Source organism: Catharus ustulatus, chromosome 1, assembly GCF_009819885.2.
Source record: "Catharus ustulatus isolate bCatUst1 chromosome 1, bCatUst1.pri.v2, whole genome shotgun sequence".
NCBI classification, from domain to species: domain Eukaryota; kingdom Metazoa; phylum Chordata; class Aves; order Passeriformes; family Turdidae; genus Catharus; species Catharus ustulatus.
Genome location: NC_046221.1, coordinates 139342881 through 139370528, shown reverse-complemented (window position 1 = coordinate 139370528; position 27648 = coordinate 139342881). Strand labels below are relative to the sequence as shown.

Here is a 27648-nt window from a genome sequence, read left to right as displayed (position 1 = left end):
TCAATCAACTGTAGTGACAGTGGCTTTGGGTTAATCAAACTGCATGAAAGAACACAAGTATATTTCTATCTATTTTTATATTTCTTAAATAAGGCATTATTGCTTACTGCTCTGAACAGATTACCTGCAGAGCCATAGATGATCATCTTTTGCAAAGCTATTAGACTCCTGAGGTCCAAAAAGCATTTGCTCCCTATCACATTCTAATTGAGCTAACTTCCTTACACAATCCCACCTGAAATCTCTCTCCAAGTCATGGGTTTAGCATGACCCTCTTTCTTTTAGTGTTTGTTTATTCTTCCTCTTCTGTTTTACTCTTGCAATGTCTGCAAATTTAATTATTAAATATAGCAGGTCCTGTCTCCTGCTGTGTATCTAGTAATATTTTATGCCTACCACAGCAGGACATCTCAGTGGAGAAACCTCAGAGCTCATTTCACTATGAATATCTAGCTCCCAAATCACAGTGGCACATTAAACAGATGGTACCCAACAAAATGAGTTCTAAAAAAAGTGGTAGAACCTGTTAAATAACATGTTCAGGGCAGAGGTCAACTCCTTTCTCACAAACTAATTTGCATTTCCTATTTGCTTCTCCAGCAAAATCCTTCTGCCTCTTGCCTTTTTGTCCATCTCTACTATTTGCTAACCATGTCCTTGCAAGGTATTTACTACTGTCTCCATAAAGAGCTCTACTCTCTTCAGTGCCACTTAATTATCCTACAAGGCAGCACAAAGTGACAGTGACAAGTGAGTAAATATCTTTTCAATACTGTAAACAAAATTCAGTTTTCTTCAAGGATGCCAGCAGCTGTCCTTGGAACAAAAAAGTAAGGGGAAAGCAGCCTTGGAGAGTTCCTGCAAGGCCTGCAAGTTCTCCAGCATCTGAAAGGATGTAGGCAGAGCAGTCACTTCTCTAGTGCTAATCAGTATTAGTCCTTACTGCTTCTCATGAAGTGGCAGGCTCCAGTAATAAGACAGTGATATAACCCAGCCATTTTGCTGTCCTTGGCTATCCATGTCAACACTCTACAAACACTAGCCTGCCTTCCTTCAACTACTCTGCTCACTTGTGAAGCAATGAAAGGTAGGAGTGAAAAATGTATCCTTTCAAAACCACAATGCTTTGAGAATCCTATCTCCCGTTTTAAGAGTCTTTATTTGCAAAATCCTCATTCTTTGAGGACATCAGAGAAGCCTCCATCTATTTCATGACTGAGATTTCATGCCATGAGAAGGGCATTACTTCTGATCCTTTCAATTTCTGACAATAAATTCCATTCTATTTGTTTCTTTTGTATAACACCCACACAGCTGCTGTGACACTCTGCCTTTCAATAACTTCCCACACCTTCGTAATTTGCCTTTGAATGATTGCCCTAAAAGATGATGTTACAGTGTTGGAGTTTGACTGTGTCTGAAATGACTCCTCTCATCAAACTTCCAAAAAGACGGTGGAGTCAACAATACTTTGGGCAGATCCTTTCAGCAGGGCAGATCCCTTCAACAGGGCAGATCTGAAGGAAGGAGCCAGCCAAAGAGAATTTCTCTGTGCTGAGATCTTCACATGGATTTCAAAAAAGTACCAAGAAATAAAAGCCAATTAAGGTAAGGAAAGGGAAGAACAATACTTACATGCTTATTTAGAGTTCAAGCCTGAGTTCAAGCCAGTGCTGATGTTCTGTGGACCCATTTGTGGCTCTCTATTTCTCGCATTCTATAAAAAGCAGTTTTTTTCTTTTCTTTTTTTTTTTTTTTTATTCTGAAGAATTTTTCAAGTTCTGTTTGTACTATAAACATGCTTAATTTTGCCAAACCGTAACTTACAAACTGTGTTGGAATGGGTGGGAATGAGAGACAGTCTCCTTCTCGTCTTCCACACTCCCCCCCACTCTCCCACTGAACATAGTCCAAAATTAATTTTGAATGAAAATCAACTTTGTTCTAAAATTTTGGCTGGTCTCTACTTTTCTGATAGTTGAAAAAGAAGAAAACAATAGTCGATTAAACTTAAAGGGGTACACTTAAGAGTAAATATATATTGCCACTATGGTAATTTTTGAATTTTATAATTGAGTTCTTTTACTTCTGTAATTTAATGTTTTCAGCTGTTTCATGCATTTTGTTAGGGTATTTTTCCACAGAGAACTATTTTTGTTTAGTGGTTTGAGTACAAAGATAACTTTACTCTGAAGAAAAGTTACGCTATAATTTTCCCACACTTCTTTAGAATTATTTTTCTGACGCTATTAAATTATGGACAACGCCTCTCAGAGAATCAGTCAGTTGATAATTTTGGCACAAAGTTACTTGAAACAGTATTAGTGAGATTTCTGAAGAACTGCATTTACCCTACAGTTAGAGATACCAATCCAGATGTAAGAAACTGTATCACAGTACAAACTGGCTTGTACTGGGCAAATTGATTCCCCATATATGGGAGAAGCAGCCTGGTGGGACAGACAGTCCTCCAGGGAACAGTGATAGGACAAATTCAGAACAAGACAGGGAATTGACCCAATGGGTTTCTGCCTGGCTGCAGAGGCTATTGGTCAGAGTGCTGGGCAGCCTGAACTTTGAACCAACCACAAGTGCTTGCTGAGGAACATTAAGAAAGGTGTTTAAGGTGCAGTGAGAACAGTGAAGTGCTTTTTGTCACATGGATCACAGAGCGCCTGTGTCTCTGTCTCAGATCTCGGGTGTCATCGAAGTTACAAAACTGGACCTGTGATTTCTGGAATTCATTCTACCACAGAACCAGAAAATCCTAACAAAGGCTTCAACTCCCTTGAGCTTCACCTCATCCTATAATTCTGTATTTGGGCTACTGCATTCCCAGCCAGTATTCCAGGTCACTTGCCCGTACTGCCCCTTGGACTGGCAGCAGGTCAGTGTAGCTAAAACTGGGTTTGGCTGTGGCATTCAGCAATGATCTCTTGCTGGCAGCCATGGCAGCTGCAGAGCTTGTCAAGAGACATCCCCAGCTGCTCAACACTCTGTCCCTGTCAGAGGTGACACAGTGCTGCCTCTGCCTCCTTCAACAGTTTAACTTCAACATACTACCTGCATTTTTTCTGCCATTGTCAGTGGCAGATGCTCCTCTGAAGACAGATATAACATGTTGTATGACTGTCCTTTGAGAGGCAAAAAAATGGAAGAGACTGCATTTCTTCTTAGCCTTATGTTCATGGTACTGTAACCACAACCATGGGGCAGAGTCAAAGGGCCTGAAAAACTGATGGTGCAGTTATGCAGTAGCTGACATATTTTTCATTTTTTCCCCCCAAATAAGCTCAAATTCACAGAATTTTTTTGCAGTGAAAAACTAAGAAAGTGAAGTGAGAAGAAAGACTGTGCTCTTGTTTCTCATGGAGTTTCAATTTTCATTTTGGATTTTCAGCACCCAGCATGTTATTGTTAAATATGTTTATGCATTACTCTTCTGCTCTGTTTCCAGATCTACTGAAAAATCAAGCCAGAGTCAGAAACCCTGAACTATTTTCCCACAACTTCTCATGCCAAGTCCTAAAATATACTATTTAATTCTTTTACCAATTGTTGCAAATTGACCAATATACTGAGTTTATTTTCTTACCAGAATTTATCTTTGTTCATCAGGAAGATCCAAACAAATGAGGCCTTCATCCTTGGCCTGCCTAAAGCTCAGGGATGATCATAGTTTGGCCACACTAATGCTATGCCTTATCAAAATAACTTCTGCGTTCTTGCTCAATCACTGAGTTTCCCCAAGGACTAAACACTTCTACCACTGTTTGTACTTAAGTAAACAGTAACAAGTGGCGTGTTGTAGTCTGTACTACCTTACCTTTTCCAAGGCAGGGATGGCAAAAATGATTAACTGTTTCCAGCCTCCAGTATTTAAGCCTCTCACTCATGCTTGCCTGTTCTACCACCACCCAGGCTAAAAGTCAGTAAGCCTAGGCAGCTTTATCCACATCAGACTGTGGTGCTCACATCAAGTTGTCAGCAAGAAAAGAATTAGACACAGCTTAAAATATAAATCATTCACAAATCACATAAACAAATTACCTTTTTTTTGCAATTTGATATAAACAGTTGTGCAAGTTTGCTTTCTTCTTTTATAGCAAGTCTGTTGCAGCTGAAAGAAGCTTTAAAAATAATCATGTGTCTCCCACAGAGTAAAACACAGTAACTATAAAATCTCTAAACTTAAAAAATCCCATAGTTATGGCAGCAAAGCTGTTTTTGTTTGACAGATTTCACGATCTCAAGGCTCAAAACTATAGAAATATAAAAACAAAATACAAAGTCTGATAAAAAACAAACTGCTGGAAAATTTCAAACCTACAGAAATACATATTATTATTTAATTACTCTATTATAATATTGTCCCTTGTTCATTAACTCACTAAATTTCCTTCAGATATTTTAGAATTTTTAGGAAAAGAAATTTTCTAGCTAGAGTATAACATTTGCTTAGAATACAAAGAAAATTAAATAAATTATGAAGAACATTTTGTGGAAGGGTAGGATATGAACACTGGACTTGGACCCATATTACTAAAATAATCTTGGTAACATATGGATTAAAACAATTACTGAATAGCTTCAATCAATGCTCCAAGTACAGCATGTACTCCAAACACTGTTGTCTATATAAATGATCAAAAACAAATTGTTGTTTTTAAAACTGCGGTTTCTGATTGTAATGAGAAATTAATTTGATGTAAGTAGGGGGAAAACCACAATTTTTGTGACCATATTGTTTTCCTGCTATTATTGCTTACCTTCAATTCTGAATCCATGGCAATATTTTTCACCATTGAAATCATGCACACACAGATATACGCCAAATCCAAGGTTATTCAAATAATCTAGAAATATTTTAGTGAAACAAGAACTGAAACTCTAGCTGAAACACCTTTTAATGTGAGCTGCCTCTTCAAGCTCTGTGTGTGTGATGCATATAAAACGTAGGCACTATCAATCACCATTTCATTTTCTCCAAACCTGGGAATTAATATAAACTATACACAGGACTAAACCAATTCTGGCCAAATGCTGAATACATATTGCACTCAGAATTCAAATTATCGTATATCTGCCTGTGTTCCAGAACTGTTTTATGATGGGGTTATCCTGAGACTGAAAGTCATTCAGAAAAGTCTCCCTACATTCTAATATATTTAAGTTAAAAACAAAGCATTGCATACATGTGATACATTGGTATACCTTCATCGCATCTGATGCATTTTTGACTCTCTCCTGGAGCACAAACAAGGTGAACTCACTATTTTAACTTGTAAACCTGACAGGGGCACTAAGAAAACCACAAATACTACACCTGTGCAGCTGCACAGCTTACTGTGACCATCCATTCTACTCTGTATCAGCTACCTGGTGACTTATGGTTAATAATACTCAATGGGTGAAGTTCATTCATGCTGATAAAAGAATTAGTCTGCTTTCATCAGTAAGGCACAGGACTCCTCCCCTGCCTCGAATATTTCACAGTTTTAGGCACACACAGACATTATGATCAGGTACCAGATTGCTCCAGGCAGTTACACAGTGTTATAAATTAAGAAAGCAGAAACAGATAAAACGGAGTGGCCAATGCATCTGAAGATGCATACCCAAATACTCATGTGACAGAGCTGCAAAAGCACTTCTGGGATATGGAGAGCCGAGACAGGGGAATGGACTGAGCTTCAGGAGTAGTTCTTAGGTGGCACAGTGGTTCAACAGTGGCTGGATGGATGTGAGGTGAGCACACAGCTGGGTGCAATGCCAACCTTGGAAGCCTTCACAGCCCAGTTCCTCTCCTGGCTGCCAATGCAGTTTACACACAGCAGCTCTCTACTGACCCAGGCATCAGAGTGACTGGCTGACTACTTGAAACAGCTCACAAGCAGCAGCGGTATCACACGTATTTTCAAAACAACACTTACTATTCTACTCATTCTGGACTTGAAAAATGGCTTATGTTTCTTGACCTGAATACACTAACCACAGCTTTCTGACACAAGATAATACACATTCATTTCAAAGAGAAACAGTACAGACAAATAATAAATATAGGCGCCATACAGCAAATGGGTTTTATTCTCTCTTTTGTTCCACCAAAATGAGTAATAAAGTATTCTTCATTAGTTTATTGGGCAAAGTTTTCACCTGGACTCTATTACTTTTTGATTCTTCCTTGACTGCACACCACTACATTTTGTAGGTCAGAACTCACACAACACATTTTTTTAAAGAAATAAAAATACCTCTGTAGTGGTTCCAATGTCAGCAGATGGACTGTATGTGCTGGTATCTGGTGGAATGGTACCAATGCTACTTTTAACAGGAGAACTAGGAGGAGCAGGTCCTGTCATGGTTTCAGTATAGACAGAAGATACAGACTGATACAGAACTCCTTTCCTCTGAATTTTATTCCAAACTTTATTTGTGATCTCAGCCAGTTCATACAGAAGCTGAACCTAAAGGAAAAAATAAAACTTAATTTTAGGAAGAAGCTTTTCCTAATGAGGTGAAGGAAAAATCATCAAAGTCCTCCACTGAGACTTATAATATAGCAGAACTGAACTTCTCACCATTTACAATGTTCTGATAAGCAACTACATTGCAAATAAAATAATTAACATCATTTATGGTATAGTGACTTTGATAAAAATAATCTGTGCTTTGCATAAACATATGGTACATAGCTCAAAAACATAACCAAAAACACTGTCTTGTAAAAGTTCTACTAACATAAATTTTAACAATTAAGCAGAAGTAATTTATCATATATTTAATATTTATAGATACTGTCTCTAGGAAAAGGCAAATGTAAACTTTATAAAATATTAACAGTGCAAAACTAATCACCCAAATTATATTAAAATGATGATCCCAGGCAGGGAAACGGACCTGGCTTTGTAAGAATATTCACTACCAAACTCAATAGTCTCCTGGCATATGTCATTCCAATATTCAGAAACACGCTGTTTAATTTGCACATTGTTTGACTCAGTTCTAAGATATTTACACAAGTTTTTGTAAATAGGCATTAATCATGGAATTTGTATGACAACATATTGGAATATATTGTATAAAAAAAAGGTCAGTGAAAACTGAAAATAATATATAAGCAGATTCACAGCTGGATACCATACCCAACTTGCCATTATAAAAAATATAAATTCTTATATTTATAAGAACTTTAAGCCTCAGGACACTTTTGCTCTATGAAGCTGGCTTCTTATGTGGGCAGAACAGATGCAGAAAAACGCTGCTGTCAATCTATATTTGATATAAAACAGTACTTGATTTTGTGCGTGAGAATGTGTGATGAAGTCTCAAAGAACATGGTGCAGTCCTTTCTTAAGAGGTGAAATGCTGGAATTTTATAAAAACCTTCTTAATGCATCTTGGATTTTCTTTTGAAGTTTCAAGGTTTACACTGAGCAGGTCATATAATCTTTTGACAGAATTTTCCTCAGAGGAGGTAAACTTCACAGTACTTCACATTTTTTTCCTTCATACACAGAACAATCTACAGCCAAACAACTCTGGTTGTGATGAAGAGCTCCTTCAGTTATGCTCTGAAGTATTTTGTGTCTGTAGCACTCTGATAGGCACTGGTAACCTTTAAATTACCAAATTCAGATTTCTTAAGTTTTCCTGAGTCTTTTCCATGTAATGCAGGAAGCTCAACTAATGTCCTAATGTAACTAACTAATGTAACATCCACCCAATTGATTGACTAATAGAACATTAACTGGTGTTGACACTTTGCTGGCAAAAGTATCTCTAGAAATTTAATAGGATACAGGCAGATATCCAAATCATACATGCTTGCAATTTCCCCATGACCCAATTTTTTTCCAAGAAACCAAAGGACAACTTAAGCTATATTTGTTTTAATGAAGCAGGGCATTCAGAAAATTATTTATGCTACTGTTCCTAAAGGCACAAAGTAATGCAAAAGAAGGAATTTTTGTTTACATATATGCTCATATACAAGGTGAAGAGGTTTCCAAAACTGAGTTAATCCAAAACTGAAAGGTTTAAATCTTACTGGGGTTGCAGTAGCCATAATCATTAAAGCTAATAAATACTTATCTTGTCAGGGAAACTTTTAAAAATTGCTCTGGCTAGAATCTTTCCAGCCACTCTGAAACAGTGGCTATTTCAGACTGCAGTAGCCATGTCTCTGAATATCACCAGCAACCAGCCAACCAAGTAGTATGATCAAAATTCTATGCTGTTAGGGATATGACACTATGTCCCTATGACACTAGGGACAAAAGAAGTTCAGCAAACAAAAAGGCTCATTTTCATTAGAGGGAGATGATTTTCACGAGTTATGTTAAAAAGGTAAAAATATCAAAAAGCCTAACTAATAAAGCCTCATTAAAACAAAAAGGATGGCACTTGTCTACAGGTAAATAAAATTTCAAAACTTCAGATAAAGTCACATCTTTGGTTATTTTTAATGCACTTTATTTCATTCAATTGGTTGTTACTGATTAAAATGGAAGGATTCCTTTTCCTGTTGTTGGTTGTATGTCTTCAAATTCATAGTCTCAATACTTTACAAACACATTTCTGACTATATGAGAAGGGCTAGTATAAGTGTAAGGCCTGTCTCCTTCCTAAGTATTTTTGAGCATATATACTAATTATTTTTAGAACACACTCTCTAAGAGAACAAAAATGGTAGGACAAAAAAGATAACTGCCAGTATTTGTTAAAAAAGGCTTCTCCCTCTCACTGCTTCCACTCCCTCCTCAGCAAAACCACACATAATTCAGTAAGACCCCACTGACTACTTGGCAAAATCTGTAAGGCTCAATATGTTACAGCATTTTATACTTTAAAAATAACACATTACTACAGAATTGAAAACTACAACCAAAGACAACATCCTGGCAATTTTGCACACTGGAAGTATCTATTGACTTTATGACCATCAGAACATGGTTTCATATTAAATCATAATAGTCATATAAATATAATACTTCACCTTTGCTACCATTTAACAAATTCACCAAATTTCACCTAGTTTAAGGTTGTCATCTGTAGAAAAAATACAGCCTGTCATTGTAAGGAATCAAATTTCATACTGTGAATTTATAACTATCAAATGCTTTTTATGGGACTGCATTTTTCATCTTCTACCCTTCGACATGTGGTTAAAGAAGACTGCTTTTTTCCTCCCTTTTGCATAAGTAAAGCAGAAAGGACAAGGCACATGTAAAGGAGAGAAGACAGTTCAAGAACATTTAATAAACTCAAATAATTTGTCTGCATCCTTTCAGTCATTAGGATACTTCAGTAGATTAATAACATCACAGTGTACAAGGACACCCTTTAAGACAACAACATTTGATCTAATATTCCATACTACAACTTCATTTTAACATATCACTATGTTCATAATATGATTTATATGGAGCTTAGAGTTTCAGTTTTTCAGTGGAAGTATTTTCTTACAGCTTGCAAAACAAATTACTCAATTGCTTTAATAGTAATGCTTGAAAAATATTGTATTTTTCTATTTTCTTTTGGTTCTCAACTCACATTTAGGCAAGACTTGCACTTATAACAATGCCATTCCACTTTTAGTATTATTAAGCACATACTGGATTTGAAACTACACAAAACTAGGTCCAAGTCATTAAAATACAAGGTGTACTTTCTGAAAAAATCTCAGAACACCTTTTCTTTTCAATCACCACAAATGAGGTGGTAACTTTTGTTTACATGCATTCATCTGTTTTTTCTTCCCTTTACTGTAGGATACCATTGCTTCCCTAAAAAACACTTCACGTTGAAAGAAATGTTAATTCCATGAAAATGCAGCAAAAAAAATTACATTAAACCACTTCAATATAAAAATCCACAGTGACAGCAAAACAGTATCATAGCATTTAATGGTACATCTGCAATTCATTTCAGTCCATCAGCCAAAAGATGCATTTATACTACAGCTATTACATTTGGAGAAGAGTTTAAATTACAGAAATTGAGAGAGCTTCAAAGCAAATTTCAATCTAAGCACCTTGATCTTGATGGCCCAGTTAAAAAAAAATTAAGATAGAGAGACCGTCTTCATGAAAATACAGATCAATCGTACTTAAATCAAGTTATTTTTAATTTCCTTTCATAAATCAATTAAATGTACCAACCTGGGGGTTGGAGCATTTTATTTCAAGGGATTCAAGGTCGACATGGAGGCAGACGACAAACGAGTGTCTGGATTCTGGCCCTGAAGCAAGCAGTTTCTGTGAAGTCACAGCTAAAGTAGAAGTACAGCCCATTGGTTCTACCAAATTAAGTGTCATCTGTTGTCCAAGAAGAGTATATATACTGAAATGATGCAGACTAATTGTCCATGGAAAAGCATCACCTAGTGATTAAAAAGAAGGGGAAACAGTTAAACAATTGCTTAATAAAAAGTAGGGTAATAAAACTAGCAAAGACCTTATTCTCCATATTCTAAACCACCTTAGAAGTCAGCAAGTTTAATCAAAAACCACTAAACTGATCCCAAACTCTCATAAATATAATCCAACCATCAATTCCATGTTGTGCTTCAAAATCTAAACAATAGCAATACATTTTTTACAATTTCTAAAAACTGAAATACATTGGGAATTTTAACTCCAAACTGTGAGCAAACACATACAATATAGTCTTTAAAGAAATCTGCTTCATGTAATTTTCCTCAAACTGAGGAATATCCAGAAAACACTCCCCATTCTTTTCAGCGTATGGATGCAGTGCAGAGGCAGCTCCTTCTCTTACATACTTCTATCTATTTACAGGTTGCTATACTAAAAAAGTGAATTATTTCCTTTAAAAGTCTACAGGTTGCATCTCAACACAATGGTTCTGCAGAGTAAAGCCTATTCCAGTGCTCACAATGCAACTCTTTCACTGTCTCACTTAAACTTCCTAGGAACAGAATGGTGATGGATTTTCTAAACACAATGTGGACATACACTTAGCACTTCATTTCTTAAATCTAGGAGGAAACCTACTCAGAGAAGTTCCTGGCATCCTACCAGGAATTGTTATCAGGAATAATCAGTGAGGGCATTGGCAGTGCACAATAAAATGCCTACAGCTCCCGTACAGTTTTCTTCACGTTTTCAATAGATGAAACGTAAAAGTTTCCAAAGCAGGATCACAGAACTATTCAGGTAGTTCTTTAAGGGGCCAACAGGAACTGCTTTTGGTGAAGGAAAATTTTCAACAGCTCTCCCAGCTAGAGTTGAGAGGAACTGAGCACACAGATAACAGGACTTGAAACAGAATCCCTGTGGTGCATTGACCCTGGCTGCATGTCAGGAACCCACTACAGCTGCTATCACTCCCCTTACTCAGCTGGACTAGGAGAGAAAATATAAGAAAAGGCTGGAAGACAGGGAGAAATAATTCACCTGGTACTGTTTATGGGCAAAACAGACTCAACTTGGGAAAGTCCATTTGGAGCCAGTTGGAATTGGAAATGAGGAAAGCTTCTGGAATGTTCTCACAGATGTCAGCACTGCAGTCCAGCCCACTACCAAACCCTTGTCATGGAAACCAAATACAATCTCACATATGATAGTCAAGTCTCAGAGAAAAAAAATTAGGCTCTGGGAGAAGCACTGAACCCAAACTCAAAGAATGCTCAAAAAAAGTGAGGAAAATAAGACAATGAAAGATGTGTGGATAATTCTAATTTTACCTGAAACAGATACAGCTTTTTGCTCTTCAGAGGCATAAGAACACAACAATATTTCAGGGGGCCTTTGGGATTTCTTCTGTCTGGTTTTGTGTAAAGAAAGTCTCATCCCATTTGTCAGATTTCCTACTGAGGAAGTTGGGCATTTTTGTCCCAACTTTAACAACAGAGTCTGTGTCCAGCAGGTGAATTTTCAATCCACCAAGAGAATCTGCACGTCCCAATATGAAGAAACACAAAAGCTGCGGGATGAGGTGCCAGATCCAGACACAGCAGGCTGCTGAGCATCCACAAACCTCAGTCATGCCTGAAACAGTCTTCATCTTTGCAGGGTATACAGAGAAGGAGAAAGAGAAGAAGGAAAGTTCTCCTTCCTGTATGAAAATCCAGAAAGTTATTTGGTATGAGGTTTTATTTTTCAAAATTTTGGCCTAAATCGTGGATTAAAAGAGTCCAAATTAATCCAATAGCCCAGAAGCATGGGACCCAATCTTGAGAATCAGAGGAGAAAATGGTAGACAAAGGTACACTGGGATGGACCCACTGGGGTCTCATGGGACAACAGAAAATTCAAACCAGTGTTTTTAAACAATATATGAAGAGTGTGTTTGCTGCCTGGTATGAACTACAGTCAATACTGTCCTGCTGAGAAATCACAACACTAAGAAATAGCACCAACTGTAAACTGTAATCATTTAAAGAAATTAGAAGGGTTTTGAAATTAAAATAAAGCTTTATTCCAGCATCTTTTTACCATATTATTTTAGTAGTAGTTCTATTTTTTCTTCTGCAGGTGGCTTCAGCAATACTTTTATATGGTCAGAAGTATGTACCAGAAAACTCTGTGTCTCACCCTAAGAACAAACTGAAAACTTCAATAGTTTATTTTGAAGTTGTGACATACTGAAGATCTCTGTTCAAAGTAACTTGAAAATATTTTCAAAAAGGTTTCCAGATTAAAAGTTTTGAAGCAGTTAATTTGTCCTTTTCTCCAAGTTCAGTCAGCCAAGAAATACAAAAAAATAATTGCAATAGATGGAAAAAATTCAAATTTAAAGTCAACTCAAATGACATGTTTCTAATTATTACATATGAACTTTGTTTTTCTCTGTGACCACCACAGTAAATTAACACAGTTTATATTTCATGGACTTAGAAATAAAGAATATCTAAGGAAAAAATCAGTGGTAGCTCTACTAGACTGCACAAAATATCTACCTTAAAAGAAAACAATAAAATTTTATTAATTTACAGAAACCACAGTATATTGAAAAAAGACTAGTAAAGATACAGTGAATGTACAGCTGTAAAATTGCCCCCAATGTCATCAATTACCTCTTCTTCAGCTCCATATACACTATGTGCCTGTTCTAACACTTTACTGCAACTGTGCACCTAATAAATCCTTGTTTTGTTGTTGGCTTATTTGTTCTCCAAAAGAAAAAAGTATCTTCACTCATTTGCAAATTTGATTTATGAAACTATTAAAAAATTAATTCAAAGTGTCTACACATCAAAAGTAACATTGCTTATAGGATTTTCCCATCAGACAGTTTTCAAATCACTGGGATTTATCATTTATCTGCTACTTGCAATAGTTTAGAAAGACTAATTTCTTACATCATTTTTTAATTATATTTTTCCAATGTATAAATAAAAATTTTGGTATGTGGAAGTTCTTTCTCTGGTACTTATTGATGCACTTTTCTTGTTTGCTAGAGTTAATCACTAATGCTCATAATAAGACTTTTCATATGCATGACATACAATATTGATAAATGTACTAATAACTGTTATGTTTGTTCTCATTTTTATGAAGTACGTATCTTTGTTCTAAAAAACAGGTTGCAACTGTGGTATTTGTACACAATGTTGTGTATACAATGCAGACAGTTCTACAAAAGAGAAATTTTGTTTGTTTAAAATTAGTAATGGTAAGAGAGAGATCATGAAAGCTTTATCATGCATGTGCTCTGGGATCTATTCCTAGGCTTACTAGTAGTATCCTTTGTAATATTTAAAAAGCAACCTGACAACTCTGTCCTCATTTCCTATTCTGTAGCCACACTGCAGGGTCTTTACATAGATTTCCAAAGCCCTCATTCTCATGGGACTTGAAATGTTTGAAAAACAGATACTGCAGTCACTACATGTTAGTCACTTGTACTTCCTCCCAGGCATAATCCCAGCTTCTCAAACATGAGAACTAATTTTACCAGGCATTATCATTACAGGTGAATTAAATTAAATATAAATTAAATAAATATAAACTCAAACCAAAATAATGCAGATTTATATTAGATACAAAGAAGAAATTATTCACTGCGAGAGTAGCAAGACACTGGAACAGGCTGCAAAGAGAAGTTGTGGATGCCCCATCCCTGAAAGTGCTGACATCCAGGTTGGAATGGGCTCTGAGCAACCTGGTCTAGTGAAAAGTGTCCCTGCCCTTGGCAAGGGGGCTAGAAATAGATGATCTTTAAGGTTGCATTCAAACCCCTCTATGACACAGCACACTATTTTAACGTCAAATATTTATCTTAAATATAATAACTGAAAAAAATAATTTCTGTAAACTTAAAGGCAAATATTTTTAAAAATCTAATGCAAGATGATAACTTGTAAGAAGGTCAAGATACTGCTGTTCTGCTTTAAACATTTAGCTGCTGTTTTCAGGTTGAAATCTATATGGCACTAGTTTCTTATTTCCCTGCAAGTCACTTACTGACAGATTATTGCTCAATATAGGTCACAAAATTCTGTGAAGATATATAATCTGTCTTACTTCAGAAACAAAAGGCATTTTTCAAACTTAAATATTTGGAATACAGTGATTCACATGACTGTCAGTATATCCACCTATCCACCTGAAAATGTGAATATGATTAGCAGCAATATCAGCAACAATTTTAAGATATTTTGAACACTGCTTTCTAAAAGTATTTTACTGTGTCTTACCTAAAGATCTTTATCTTAATGTATCTGACATAAGCAAACATTTTTATGAATTCATAAAATTTACTACTATGAACCTGAAGAGGAACATTATTATATTACTAATTAGTCAATATTATTTAAAAATCAGTAACTAAAATAATTCAAAATGTAAACTTCTAAAAACAGGAAGATTTAATCCAAATTCAAATACTAAAATTTTTCATTATTATTCTAAAACAGTACTTTACTTATGGAAACGTTCTCTTCATGTCTTCAGCTTATTTTCCTCTTATAAGAGTTTAGATTTTTGAAGACCACTTAGCAGTCCATAAGTTCTGACCATAACAACATATGTTGTCCAGCTATATTTACCACATTTTAGCCTATCACTATAGGCTGGAACTTGGAGATTATACAGATGAAATGTCAAATATTTGAAATTAGATGTACATGGAAAGTTACAACTCTCTCCAAGCACTTTTCTAAACATTTCAGTTTTGCTCAAACTGAGTTTCTAACTATTTACTTTCTTCTTACTAATTAATTTACAATAAAGGGCAGCTACAAATAGGACAGAGGTCCTCCTCTTCAGAAGGTGTCAAAACAGAGAAGACAAGGGGCAACAGGTACAAGTTACACTGGGAGAGATTTAATAAGGGAGATAAAAGGATGATATAAAGGAAGTTTTTACAGTAAGAACAATCATTAACCAGAACAGCCTCCTTTGAGATGTGCAGGATTTCAGGAGCAAACAGGGAGCAGGAAGTTGGATAATGTCATCTTGGGTCCCATTGGCAAGCAAGCTTGGACCAGGTGATCATTCAAGGCCATTTCCAATCTGGCCTGCTAGGCTCTGTGATTCTGTGATTCTGCTTTAATATCTTCAATAAATACTACCTCACAGATCTCTGTCTGATTAATTAGTACTCTTAAGATAATACTCAATACCTTACTTAATTGTATTTGTTATTCAACAGAAGTTCAAAGGAATATTTCATTCTTTAGGCAGATAAATCCTTTTATGGATTAGTTAGTTATTTAGTATCACTGAGCTACATTATGTTTCTGAATAAAAGTACTGTAAAAGTACTTAAAATGTTCTTTTAAGCATTCCTACCAACTAAAATTACCTCTGAGATGCAGTAAAACTCTGTAAACAAATGGAAAGACCTGATTGTGGGATAGTGTATAAGCTATTTTTACAGTATGTTAGCATATGGAGGTCAGTAACTATCTGAGTAGGCTGAAATATTCCCAAATGACACTAGGAATATGTTCCCTTTTTGTCCTCTTTTAGTCTTTCATGTAATAAGAAAAATATATCAGTGAGCACATAGCTTTCTTAAAAGTAACAACACATCCCTGAGGAAAAGCCTTTTACTTGTATCTTCTTTATAAATGAAGGAATGATCCAAAAACCGGTTATCAGGAAAAGCATAGTTAACTAAATATTATTTCTGAGAGATGGCAACATGTCTGAAGAATGACAGACTGTTCTTGAAACCTTGTTCAAAGACAGAACAAATTAAGAGACTTTCACATTGCAAGTCCATAAAAATTATTTACCTCTACGGGGGAGGAAACAAAGAAAGTGACTTTAAACCTGCGAAAAAAAATTGAAATAATCTTTTTAGGAGGGAGTCTTGGCATGGGAGAAGGCAATGGCCCCATTAAAGAATCAAAAATATCAAGACTGTGAGAACTTCTGTTTGGCATTATTCCCAGAGCAGAAAGCCACACACAAATAAATTCCTTACCATAGGCTTTATCCCAACCAGGGGGATTCTTTTCTCTCACTAGGCTCTTTCCTTCAAATCTGGGTCTGACAAAACTCAAATGACTTCTTACTTTCATAAATGGTTTAAATTACCTCATCAGTTTAAAACAAACAAAAGACTTCAGCTAAATTTATCTTATATCTGTCACTGCGATTAGCAAATAAGATCATTCCTACCGGAAGTGATTAGGAAAAACACATATACCTTTCTCTCTTTCTTTTAAACTTTTTTTTTCATTTGGCAGCATGTGAATTTCAATAATAAAGAGTACAAATTTATTTCTGCTGCCATGAGTTAAGGTAAAATACAGAAAGGAGAAGAGTGCAATATAACCGGCAGATCAAAGGAAGAAGAAACACAATGTTATAAATGCAAACAAATTTCAGATGGCAGGAGCAGGACTATCTCTTGAATGTGATTTTGACTTAATTTTTCATGTCCTTCAAATTGTTTGTATTTCAGCAGTAAGTATGCAGAAAACAGAATAATTTTCTTAGAAAATGCTATCACAAAAGTAATGGAACAATTGCTGCATCTCCCTTTCTTCATCTTAGAATGAAAACAAAACACAAGACATCAAGAATTCTTTCTAAATTATATAGTTTGAGAGTACAACAATGAACTTTTTTTGTCTGGGATAGACCTAATTTCCTTCATAGTACTTGGTATGGTGCTGTTATAGATTTGTGCTGAAAACTGTGGGTAATATGGCTATGTTCTAATTATTGCTGAACAGTGCTTAAAGTGTTTCCTGCTTCTCACACTGCTCCAGCAGCAAGTAAACTGGGAGCACACGAGGAGTTGGGAAGGGAGACAGTCTGGTCAGCTGACCCCAAAGAACCAAAGAAACAATCGAACAGAAAGGCTGGAACACCTGCCTGGCTGGAACACCTGCCCACTGTCAGGAAGTAGCAAATCAATTTGTTATTTTGCTTTGCTTGCACCTGCAGCTTTTACTTTATCTTTTAAGCTGTCTTTATCTCAACCCCTAAAGTTTCCTACTTCTGACCTCCTGATTCGCTTCTCCATTCCACCATGGTGGAGGAGTGAGGGGCTGTGTGTAACCAGAGCTGCTGGCTGGGGTTAAAGCACAAATACTGACATTTCCATGGGACCCAAAACTCGGTTGGGAGCCTAGCTGTCATGGAAGTCATTAAAATAAACCTGGAACCAAGGTTCAAGATGGTTCAGAATATTTGCCTCACCTACTTCCAGTATACAGTTTTTCAGATATATATATATATATATATATATATGCAACAAGATTTTCACATCACTCTTTATTCAGAACACTGCTGCAAGTCTATTTACCGTTTATTCTAATAATTTCTAAGGATTCTATTAAAAAAAAACCCAAACACAATAAAAAATATTGAATATAAGCAACATGTTTTCACTTGCTAGGTCCTTTTCAGCTTATCTCTTCCTTTCATTTTTCAATCAGTTGCAGAATGTTAAAAGCTGATTCTTCCCTCAAGCTGGTCTAAAACTCAAACCCCTATCACATATCAGCTTTTCAAATAAGAACTACTTTACTTTTCCTCAACCTAAGTCACTTACACAGAACACAACTGTTGCCTATCAGGATGGCCAATAAAGTCTCGTTCTTTTCTTTTGACAGTTTGATATACTTAGGAATTTCTTTTCTTATTTTACATTGACTCATACAATATCTCAAGTTAGGAGGGACACATAAGGATCACTGTGTGCAACTCCCTCCTCCTTGCAGGACTACCTAAGATTAAATCATATGGCTAAAAGCATTGTACAGATGCATCCAGAACTCTGACTTAGTGCTGTGATCACTTTGCTGTAAAGTTTTTTTCCAGTGACCAACCATCCTCTGAGTGAAGAATATTTTACTAATGTCCAGTCTGAATGTTACATCCAAGACGTTGGTGGGATGAGAAGTTTTTCCTAACCTGTCTGCCTTCTGTCTTGGAATTTCCAATTTACTGTCACTTCCCGATGTGTGAAGATCGTCAGCTACTAAATAACTTGAGTAACAAAACCAATGAAGGTAAAAAATTATTTTAATTTCAAATATACAAAACATCACAGAACTAGCTCTTTGATGATGAGTTCCACATTGGTTTCCATGGGGCAAACCTTTTAAGTAGTATTTCTAGATATCAATAATATAGAACAACATTCTTCTAAAAAAGCTGTATAAAATCAGAAGTTTTCAAAATAAAATGAATTTTCCTGACAGTTTGAAATGGAAACTAAAGAGTAAGGTGCTTTGAGTTTATCAAGTTACCTTCTTCCAGGATGGGTCTCAGCACAACAAATGGGATTTCTTGCAATGGTTCCATGTGTTTGTGTCCAGCACTCATAATCTTGATCTGGGGCAAGCAGACAACAAGTGTGCCAGGCATACTGGCCTGCCCATGGTACCAGTTCCGCACAGTCCCAGGAATGTCACCTGACACAATAGTACTTGGAGAAGGCAGGCTGTCATTCGGAAGGAATACACAACAAGACTGCACTTCAAGCTGAAAAAACAAAGCGAAGAAAGATTCTCAGAAATAGATTATTTTCCCCCTCACTGTGGACTATTCATGTTGGTACAAAATCTGAAGTTATTCATCCATCACAGTTGACTGAAAATACTCTTAACTTTTAATTGAATTAAGAGAGAAGATGACGCAAAATGCTGGAAAATAATATATTCTCATAAATTATGATTATGGGAGGGAAGAAAGAAGAAAGATGTTTTTGCTGTGTAAATTCATGAGAAAGGTGTTGCCATGTAAAGTGAACATACATATATCTACATTTCAACAGCTTTTTACAAGTGCAATTGAGTAAGAAAATATTCTGAATGAGAAAGCCCTCCACTTTTTGCCATTCATTAGCTTTTGTTAGCCATAGCTGAGTCTCTAGAACTAGCCAACATTTTATATGCTGCTACTTTATATAAGGAAATGTTTCAGGAAAAATTCTGCCTTTACTCAACAAGCAAGAGAATGAGCATGTACAAAAAAGGTAATCATTCAAAAAACTATGAAAAACACAAACTTTACAGAGAAAACTGGTTGACTTTCAAACAAACAGAGAGATGTATACATAAGCAAAGAGGAAGAGATAATAATAAAGTTGAAAAAGTTTATACAGCTTTTATCCACTTTTCAATGCAAATTAGAAGCAGTTCATATGGTTTCATAAGAAATAACATCTTTTATTCTATATTTTATATATTTTATTTCTATATTTTCAATGTACCCTGCAACATGTCTGACCATTTTGCCATCTTCTTAGGAGCTTCTAGAGGGGCTGAGTGAGCCCAACCCAAGAACTCAACTCATCACAACTTGTAAACTCAGGGGTGATAAATGCTGTGGAATGTTACTCTTCCTTGGCTTTTACAAATACCACTCTGGCACCTGGACACCAAAAGGCTCCAACAGCCTGCACACTTGAACACTTTGTTAAGCAAATACAAGCTATGATTCAGTTCATTCCTTCACATTGCTTGGAAAAGCCTAGCATATAAATTGTTGGACAAGATGTTATTTGTAGCTGTGATAAAAACATTTGTTTGCTGCAAAGTTACGTAACACTCTTTCAATTTGACATCGTTAGAGACAGCTTAAAAGCAGTGACCAAGACTTGTACTTCATGCTCTCCCCTGAAGGGTACTAGGCCTTCAAGACCTCAAGAATGATTTGTAATAGGGCTGGAATTCCATAGCACTGTAAGTACCTTGCCAGCCTGGTGAGTACACAGATATTAATCTTTATTTCAGCATTTTTGTACCCTTTTGCTTAGACAAACTGACAAGAATTCACTGCAGAAAAATATAAGGAGAATTTTGCAAAAATAAATACATTGGTTCATGAAGTCTGTGTTTGTTTCTGGATTTAGAACTGTTTGAGTTGTAAAATGAAGCTAATTACATCTTTGATAAGTAGTTTATTGATCCAAGGTTGCAGAGTGTACTTTATTTATACTGGATGAAAAGCTAGGGTGTATTGTTACAGATGTAATAGATTTGGATTTTTTTTTAATGGCAAATTAGTCTTTGTGTCAATTTGCAAAGATTTTTACAGTGACACATTAGATCGTTTTCTGGTCTATTACTAATAGGTTGCAGGTCAAGCCATTGTGGGATAATGATAAATAGACGACAAAAGAACTTATGATCAGTATAACTATTGTTTTATCTATGAATTTGCTGAGTAAACAGTTTATAAAAATCACCCATTCTTCATACACACACACACACATATATATATATGTATGTATATATATACACATCTATGACGATTAACATCAAATGCTGCCTGGATATACAAACCATGTGGTAATAATAATCCCAAAATTCCACCAACTTGAAGAGATACTACATCACATTGCCAGCAGCCGGATCTACAGTACATGTTTTTCAAAGCACTCTCAAGAAGAGATCTCAATATTCAGTAGAGTTTTTGCACTTCATTTACAGTTTAGTACAGTTTTGTACTGAAAAAAAGTTCTTCCAATCACATTTGGTTTATTTTACTTTGTTGTATCACGAATACTGAAGTACAATCACAACAGTTTCACCCTTTAAATTCCTGATGGAAATTCCTTTTTTTACACAAGCAGCTCTTTGTTATTAATTTCCAAACAACTGAATGGGAGTTGGACCATGAATTTTGGTGGGCTTTAAATGGTAGCATCAGGCCTCCATGTGTGTGATGGATACACTCAGTCCCCTTAACCAGACCAGCAGGAGCTCAGTACAAGCTCCAAACAAGGCAAAGGCCTGAGCTGTAGCCAGGTCAAGAACTCCAGGAAACCCCACAAAGAGCAGAGTGACCCAACAAGCATCATGCCTGATTATGTGAACTACACTTGAATGTGTTTTTCCCAAGGCTTAGTTATGAAGGAACAAAGAAAGTTGTGGATACAAGGAGTCTCTTGCACACCCTTCCCATTGCATGCCATTTGACTATAAGCCAATGACAGCCTGAGTGAACTGACTTTGAGCTCTCCCTGTCAGGCAGGATGGCTGCACAGAAGTGATCTCCCCTTGAGCTGGGACATCTTTCAAGATTCTTCTGAGAGGCAGAGAGGCCTTTCTACTAACAACAGACCTCTGGGTGAGTTCAAGTCAAGTTCTCCCTACATTGCAACTGGACTGCAGACCAGTGACTCTCCCCTTGAGCGGGCATGCCCCCCAATCTTTGGGATTCCTTATCTGAGACTAAGTATTCCTTCTGCAACCCAAGGAAAAGAGATCCCTTAACTACAATAGATCCTCAGTAAGCTGCTGACAGCATGCTAAATAAATACTAATGAAATCCATGTAGGTGATTCCTTTAGACGGACTGTTGCCAAAGTCTGAGACTAAGATTGGACCTAGGTTCCATCAGGAGTTTAGAAAGCAAGGGGATCTACTCTGAGCCTCATGACTCTGGGAGGATTTCCTTACTCTTTGTATTTCTTCTCTAAGATATAAACTTGTCCAGATCAGATCCAGTTGAACCTAAGCCCTATCAAAAATCTGGCAAGCAGGGAGGTCCAGTCTGAATTTGATGACTCAGCATTTGGGTTACCTTACCCTTTTCCATCTTTGGCCTCCATGTAAACAATGCCAGATTTATTCCAATTCAATTTTCCTTTGTATTTTTCAACCATGTAGTAAACGATAGAGTGAACCTTGCTATTGAACTTCACCAAGTTACTCCTTTATGTATTCATATTAAAATCACCTTTGCTAATCCCTTTGATGATGATTATTTAAGTTACTCTAAATCACTCATTCATGACAAATCGGTGCAGTCAGCAGAATCCTGTATCTGGATTCGCTAAAAATTGACAATATGTAATACAACAGAATTGTTTACAGATATGCTTGGCTTACCTGTGTTTCATTTAAAGTTTTATATGATTAAAAAATTTTGCAAAACACTACTGCAGGATTTCAAAGGTCAACACAATGAATGTATGGCAAAAGTCCACATTTTAGAGCAAATTATGCAATTATTAAAATCACACAAGAAATTACTAACAAGGGCCCAGTACACAAGTATCACCTTCAATGGAATTTGTGTACATTTAATTCACAGAATCCAGAAATTTGCCTGCTCACAAGTTCCTGTGAAGGAATGGAAGAGTGCACCTAAAATGATGGAATTATATGCTGGACAAAAGTGAGAATGTGTGCTACGGATTGCTTCACCAATCGGAAAGTGTTTCGAAATATATGTAATCCAAATTCTTAAAATTAAACTACATCAATAGCATATATTAAAGCTATCATATAAATCTTTTTACACTTTTTAAGTAACTGTTAAACTGTGTGCCTAAAATTGTGAATTTAATGTAAGATGTGACTGATTTATGTAACTGAATATAAATCTGCAGCAGTAAATCTTGCATTAATGTAAGGATCTGACAATCCAAGGGAAAGAAAATGAAGTAATCTGCCAGTAAGAAGTCCTCAAGCTGGGGGTCAGATCCTGTTCATGGAAACCATCTGGTTGGGACCCTCCAAGCCACACCAAACACAAATGATCTTTTAAAAAAATATCCTATTCATTAATGCTTCGCAGCTGCACTGAGTGTTACTTCATTTTTCCATGGCAACATCCTTTCTGTTTCAAGGATCTGATTTCAGTTTTGGTAGCAACATGTTCGTTTGCCAATACTGAACACATTCATGTGTTAAAGAGAACGAATTATTACATTCCTGAAACAGGATCACCCCCTATTTTCATTTCTATTATGTCAAGGCCTATACATGCTAAATAATGTACACTAATGATAAACCAATGAAGTAAGCAGTATTTTCCCTTCTACTTCTGAAATGTTAAGTAAAGCATAACTCTACACTCTACACTTTTACAAACATGTAAGCCTCAAAATGTCCAAAGACTCTTATATAAAAAGGAAAGTATTAAGTTACTGGAATATTTTCATTCTTATTTTATAAAAAGGAATGTTGTTCACTAGAGAGAAGAGTAAAATAAATACTGCTGAAAAATTAGGTCTTCCTAACTGAGTAGGGTGGGTTGGAGGGAAGAAAACAAAGCAAATTACTCCCCAAAAGTGTAATAAAGAAGGACAAGTTGATCAAGTCTTTACAGCCTTTCATGATAGTGATAACTTAAGAAGATTCCCTTTCATAACCCACATTTTACAGCTGCATAAATCAATTAGAGGCACTGAAGATTTTCCACAAGGTAACACTTGCATAAGGGTGTCTCTCCAGGGAAGAGGCCTCTCTCTGAATTAGTCACCAATCCTCATACACTCTCAGCAGAAAGGCAGTGTGTTTTTCTGGGTACAGAATATCATCTTGAAATGACTCCCCAGGCTGCAAAGGATCACTGCTTACATCTCATTTGTGGGTTCTGGTGCACACAGTATTTTAAGACCATAATCCAGCCTCCAAATCCAAATTTGTTCTACCATTTACACCATCTGCAGTTGAGCCAGACACTCAGTGTTTGTTACAATTTTAAAAGGCAGAACAGAAATTCTTGTTTTGAAGGCAGACAAAAGTAAAAATGTTATAAATGGAAAGCAGAGCACAAAGTAAAAGAACTAAGAGAACAGGATACCTGTACATTAAAATTACCATAATAAGGATCAGATACATTTTCCTTGACTACTTAAAACACAGTGTCATTGTGCTTCACGGTATTCCTGTTCTTTCCTAAGAAAGCTTTTAAATCTTTTTTTAAAAGGTTTTATTTAGTTACCGGAAACACAAATTTTTGTTGGTTTGTGGTAAGTAACCAACTTAAGAAATAATCCTATCTCATAATTGCCAAATAACTGCTGAGAGTTGTAACTGCTAAATTACAAGTCACAGAATCTCTTCCTGACCCCTGGATAATGACACAATTCAAAGAACAGGAACTCTTATCAAATCTGTCCTTCCTTTTCTCACCTTTCAATGTTGCACTTTGTCAAAAATTTTTACAAGTTCTATGCATTAAGGAAAATAAAATTTTCAGTAGTTTCAGGAAAAGGATTTATTTTTTTCAAATAAGTTCAGGGATATTTAAACGCATGTGACATACCTAAGTTTTATATGTAAAAATTACATTCTTATGTAGTTGGCACTTGTTATAACATTACTCATTAATTAATTTACTTTTAATACAGATCCTTCATTGTTCTCAATGGAATTCAGCATTAACAGCCAATTAAAAATAATTGTGTTTATACTGCTCCACAATTTTAGCAACTATTAGTATGAAGAACATGTGAAAAATGAGTATTACCCTCCTACACAGTGTAACTGCCAAAAAGACTTCAAGGCTGCATATAAAATCCTACAACAGCTAAATAATAAACCAACTTTTTATCGTTAAATATGAAAGTCTTTTCGCTTAAATACTAATAGGTTACCACAACTCCAGTGCATAAAACTTTCATGCAATATTCTATCAGAAGCAAGCCAGGGCTAGGGCTAAGCAAGTACCAGCTTTGGATCCAAAATAAACTTTCCAGTTACTTTGGTTCCAAACACAATTACTTACTCTAACTTCCACTAAAAGAATAATCCTTTGATGATTTTAAGTTATGAAGTTCAGTTTTATCTGATGACAACTACAGACTTTTCTGTTCTAAAGTCATGTAACTAAAAGATCCATGAACATGAAAATTACCTTTAGTAAAAAAGCCACAGAGTCTAAATGCTCCAGCATTTAACCAGACAAATTATTCTAGAAATTTCCCTTTTTCATGCCAAATAATAGTACAGAAAATCTGTATGAACTTATCATTTAAATATAGTTATATATTTTTAATAAAATGCACATTATGTATAAGAAGATAAATATAATGTACTTGAATTGCAATACAGAGTCATAATACTCATTTTCTTATCTTCTACACATTGCCTTGCACACATTTCCCATTTGGGCTGGTATAGAAAGACACTATATATATGACATTTGTGTCTTGAAAACCATGTTTAAATAAATTAGACATAGGGACTACTAATAGTAATAAAAAGAACAGCAAACATATATATATAAATACTTCATATTTCGCAAGGAATAACTATTGCACATTTGTGTGGCAGCACATTCTTGAAATTTCCTGCAGTGCTTCCTTGGATTCTGTTGAAATGTTTCTCTGATAAAATGCAATAAATTTTTGGAAAGATACTGGCAAATACCTTACAAAAGTATAGTTAAAGTGTAAGGATAAAAAAAGTGTTGAAGCTACAGTATTAATTCATTGGGGTGTTTAATTTCAACATGGATAAAAACTAAAAACATAATTTTGTCATCATAATGATGAAAATAGAAAGCATGAATACTCTACCAAAAAAAATGCTAAACCAAACTGTAAAAAGTAAATAAATCTAGAACCTCAAGCACCGGAAAAAGTACCCAATACAAAAAATCCAGTATAAGCTCTACACTGTATTTTAGGTAAGAGCAGCGGGGTATTCAGGAATTACTCTTTGAGAGAACCCCTGCCTATCACTGTCATCAATTTTCATCACCACAGAAAGAAGCACCACCCTTTGCTTCTACCTAGTAACACACAAACTTCATCATTGGTATTTTACTCATTCCTCAAAACAAATTCAATTTGTTGGTTGCTCACAAAAAAAGGATACCATGAAAAATGTCTGACCAGATTATCATAGTCTTGATTCAGCTTTCCCCCTTTATAAAGGACCCAGCTCTCCTTCCTTGTCATTACTGTATTATTAATTTTATTATGACTCCAACTGTAAGCCACATTTATACTGGAAGTCTCACTGTGCTAAGTACCACCCAGACACATAACAAAAATACACTGCTTCCTTCAAATAGATTACAAATTCTCTCTTTTATCTAGACATTTTAATCTACAGTGATGAGAACATTAAGAAAGAAAGGAAAACAAGTAAAATGCTCATGAAACAGAGATGAAAGAGAAGGCTGAAAACTAAATAGACATAACAGAAAGCATTTCTTCAACTTCACTATCTTCCGCAATTAGGTAAAAAATCTGGGGTTCTTGCTCTAGCAAAACCTGAACTGTTAAACTTCCTAAAACTGAATTTTAAGCACTTTTTACATGAAAGAGGAGTGACACAGATACATATTCTGGGATGAGGTTGTATATTATTAAATATATTTCTTGATAGGAAGAAGGAACAAGCACTCAACAATTACTTTCTGTAATGACAAAGAAACTTGCCAAAAGTTGTAATTGAGGCATTTTTAGGCAGGTTTTTGTGATTTTTTTTTTTAATTCAAGAAAAAATTGCTACTATATCCTGGTGTATCATAAAATACTGATCTCATAGAATGTGGCACAGATTATAATAATTCTAAATTAAAATAATTTCTCAACAAGCACTTGCTAAGTACTGGGAACAACACAGTCCTAATTCTAGCACTTCTAAGCCATTTAATATTTGCTCCTGCAATCTTAACATTGGACTTCTAATATGGCATCTATACTGCTACATGAAAACCCTGGTTTTACTGATCAGCAGGTACAACCCAGAGCAGTATAAAGCAAAATGCTTCAATCCCAGCAGTCATCTCCTTGTCCTTCATCAAAAAGTAGGCAGGTAAGCTTCTGACCTTTCACTGTGTAACAACAGCCACTGTATCATACATCTCAGGAATGTATTTATCATACACACTTTCCTCAAATAGTTTTAGAAAAGAAAGCATTCTACAAATCTAACTGAAGTGTTTATAATACAGAAAAATGGGACAAGCAATTTTAATAATATAATTTTTGAAGGATCTTTCCCTTTAAATACAAACCACTATTTAGAAACCTAGTATTTTAAATGCAAAGAATTCTTTGCTTAATTTACCCAAAATCTTACTGTATTTTTCATTCTCTCTGACTTTGAAACTACTGAAATAAGACAATAAAACTTGGGAGCTCCTTTAAAATCCCTCTAATAAAAAACACTAGGATGCATAAAAAGTATCATAAAGTTTGGAAACACATAGGATTTTTTTCACTTCCTTTTCATCTTACCTGAAGTGTAAGGCACTTAACTGCATTCCACACTATTCCAATAAATTCTTTCATTCTTTCCTCAGGACTTCTGCAGCTTTCAGATGAGTTCAGCATGGTTTTCACAGGGAGTGACAAAGGACGAGATTCTAATGCAAACCAAAACAAACTCAGTTACAAAAAAATATCTAAGTAAATAATATACTTACTGATAGCAAAGAAAAACAATTACTTACTTTACATTCTGGAAGTCTTTCTCTCACTCTGTATATCTCACTATGCACATAATAATAATAATGT

At 35.6% G+C, this 27648-nt stretch overlaps 1 protein-coding gene across 5 annotated transcripts in view; it reads right to left on the bottom strand.

Moving 5' to 3' along the window:
• Positions 1-27648, bottom strand: part of VPS13B (vacuolar protein sorting 13 homolog B) — a 427554-nt gene that overhangs the window by 189166 nt on the left and 210740 nt on the right. For all 5 annotated transcript variants that reach the window (XM_033079391.2, XM_033079426.2, XM_033079417.2 and 2 more), the window contains exons 22-25: positions 27370-27497; positions 18683-18917; positions 10164-10384; positions 6255-6467 (exon numbers count right to left, since the gene is read on the bottom strand). In XM_033079391.2, the coding sequence (XP_032935282.1) occupies positions 6255-6467; positions 10164-10384; positions 18683-18917; positions 27370-27497 (797 nt within the window). The remainder of the gene's footprint in view (positions 1-6254; positions 6468-10163; positions 10385-18682; positions 18918-27369; positions 27498-27648) is intronic.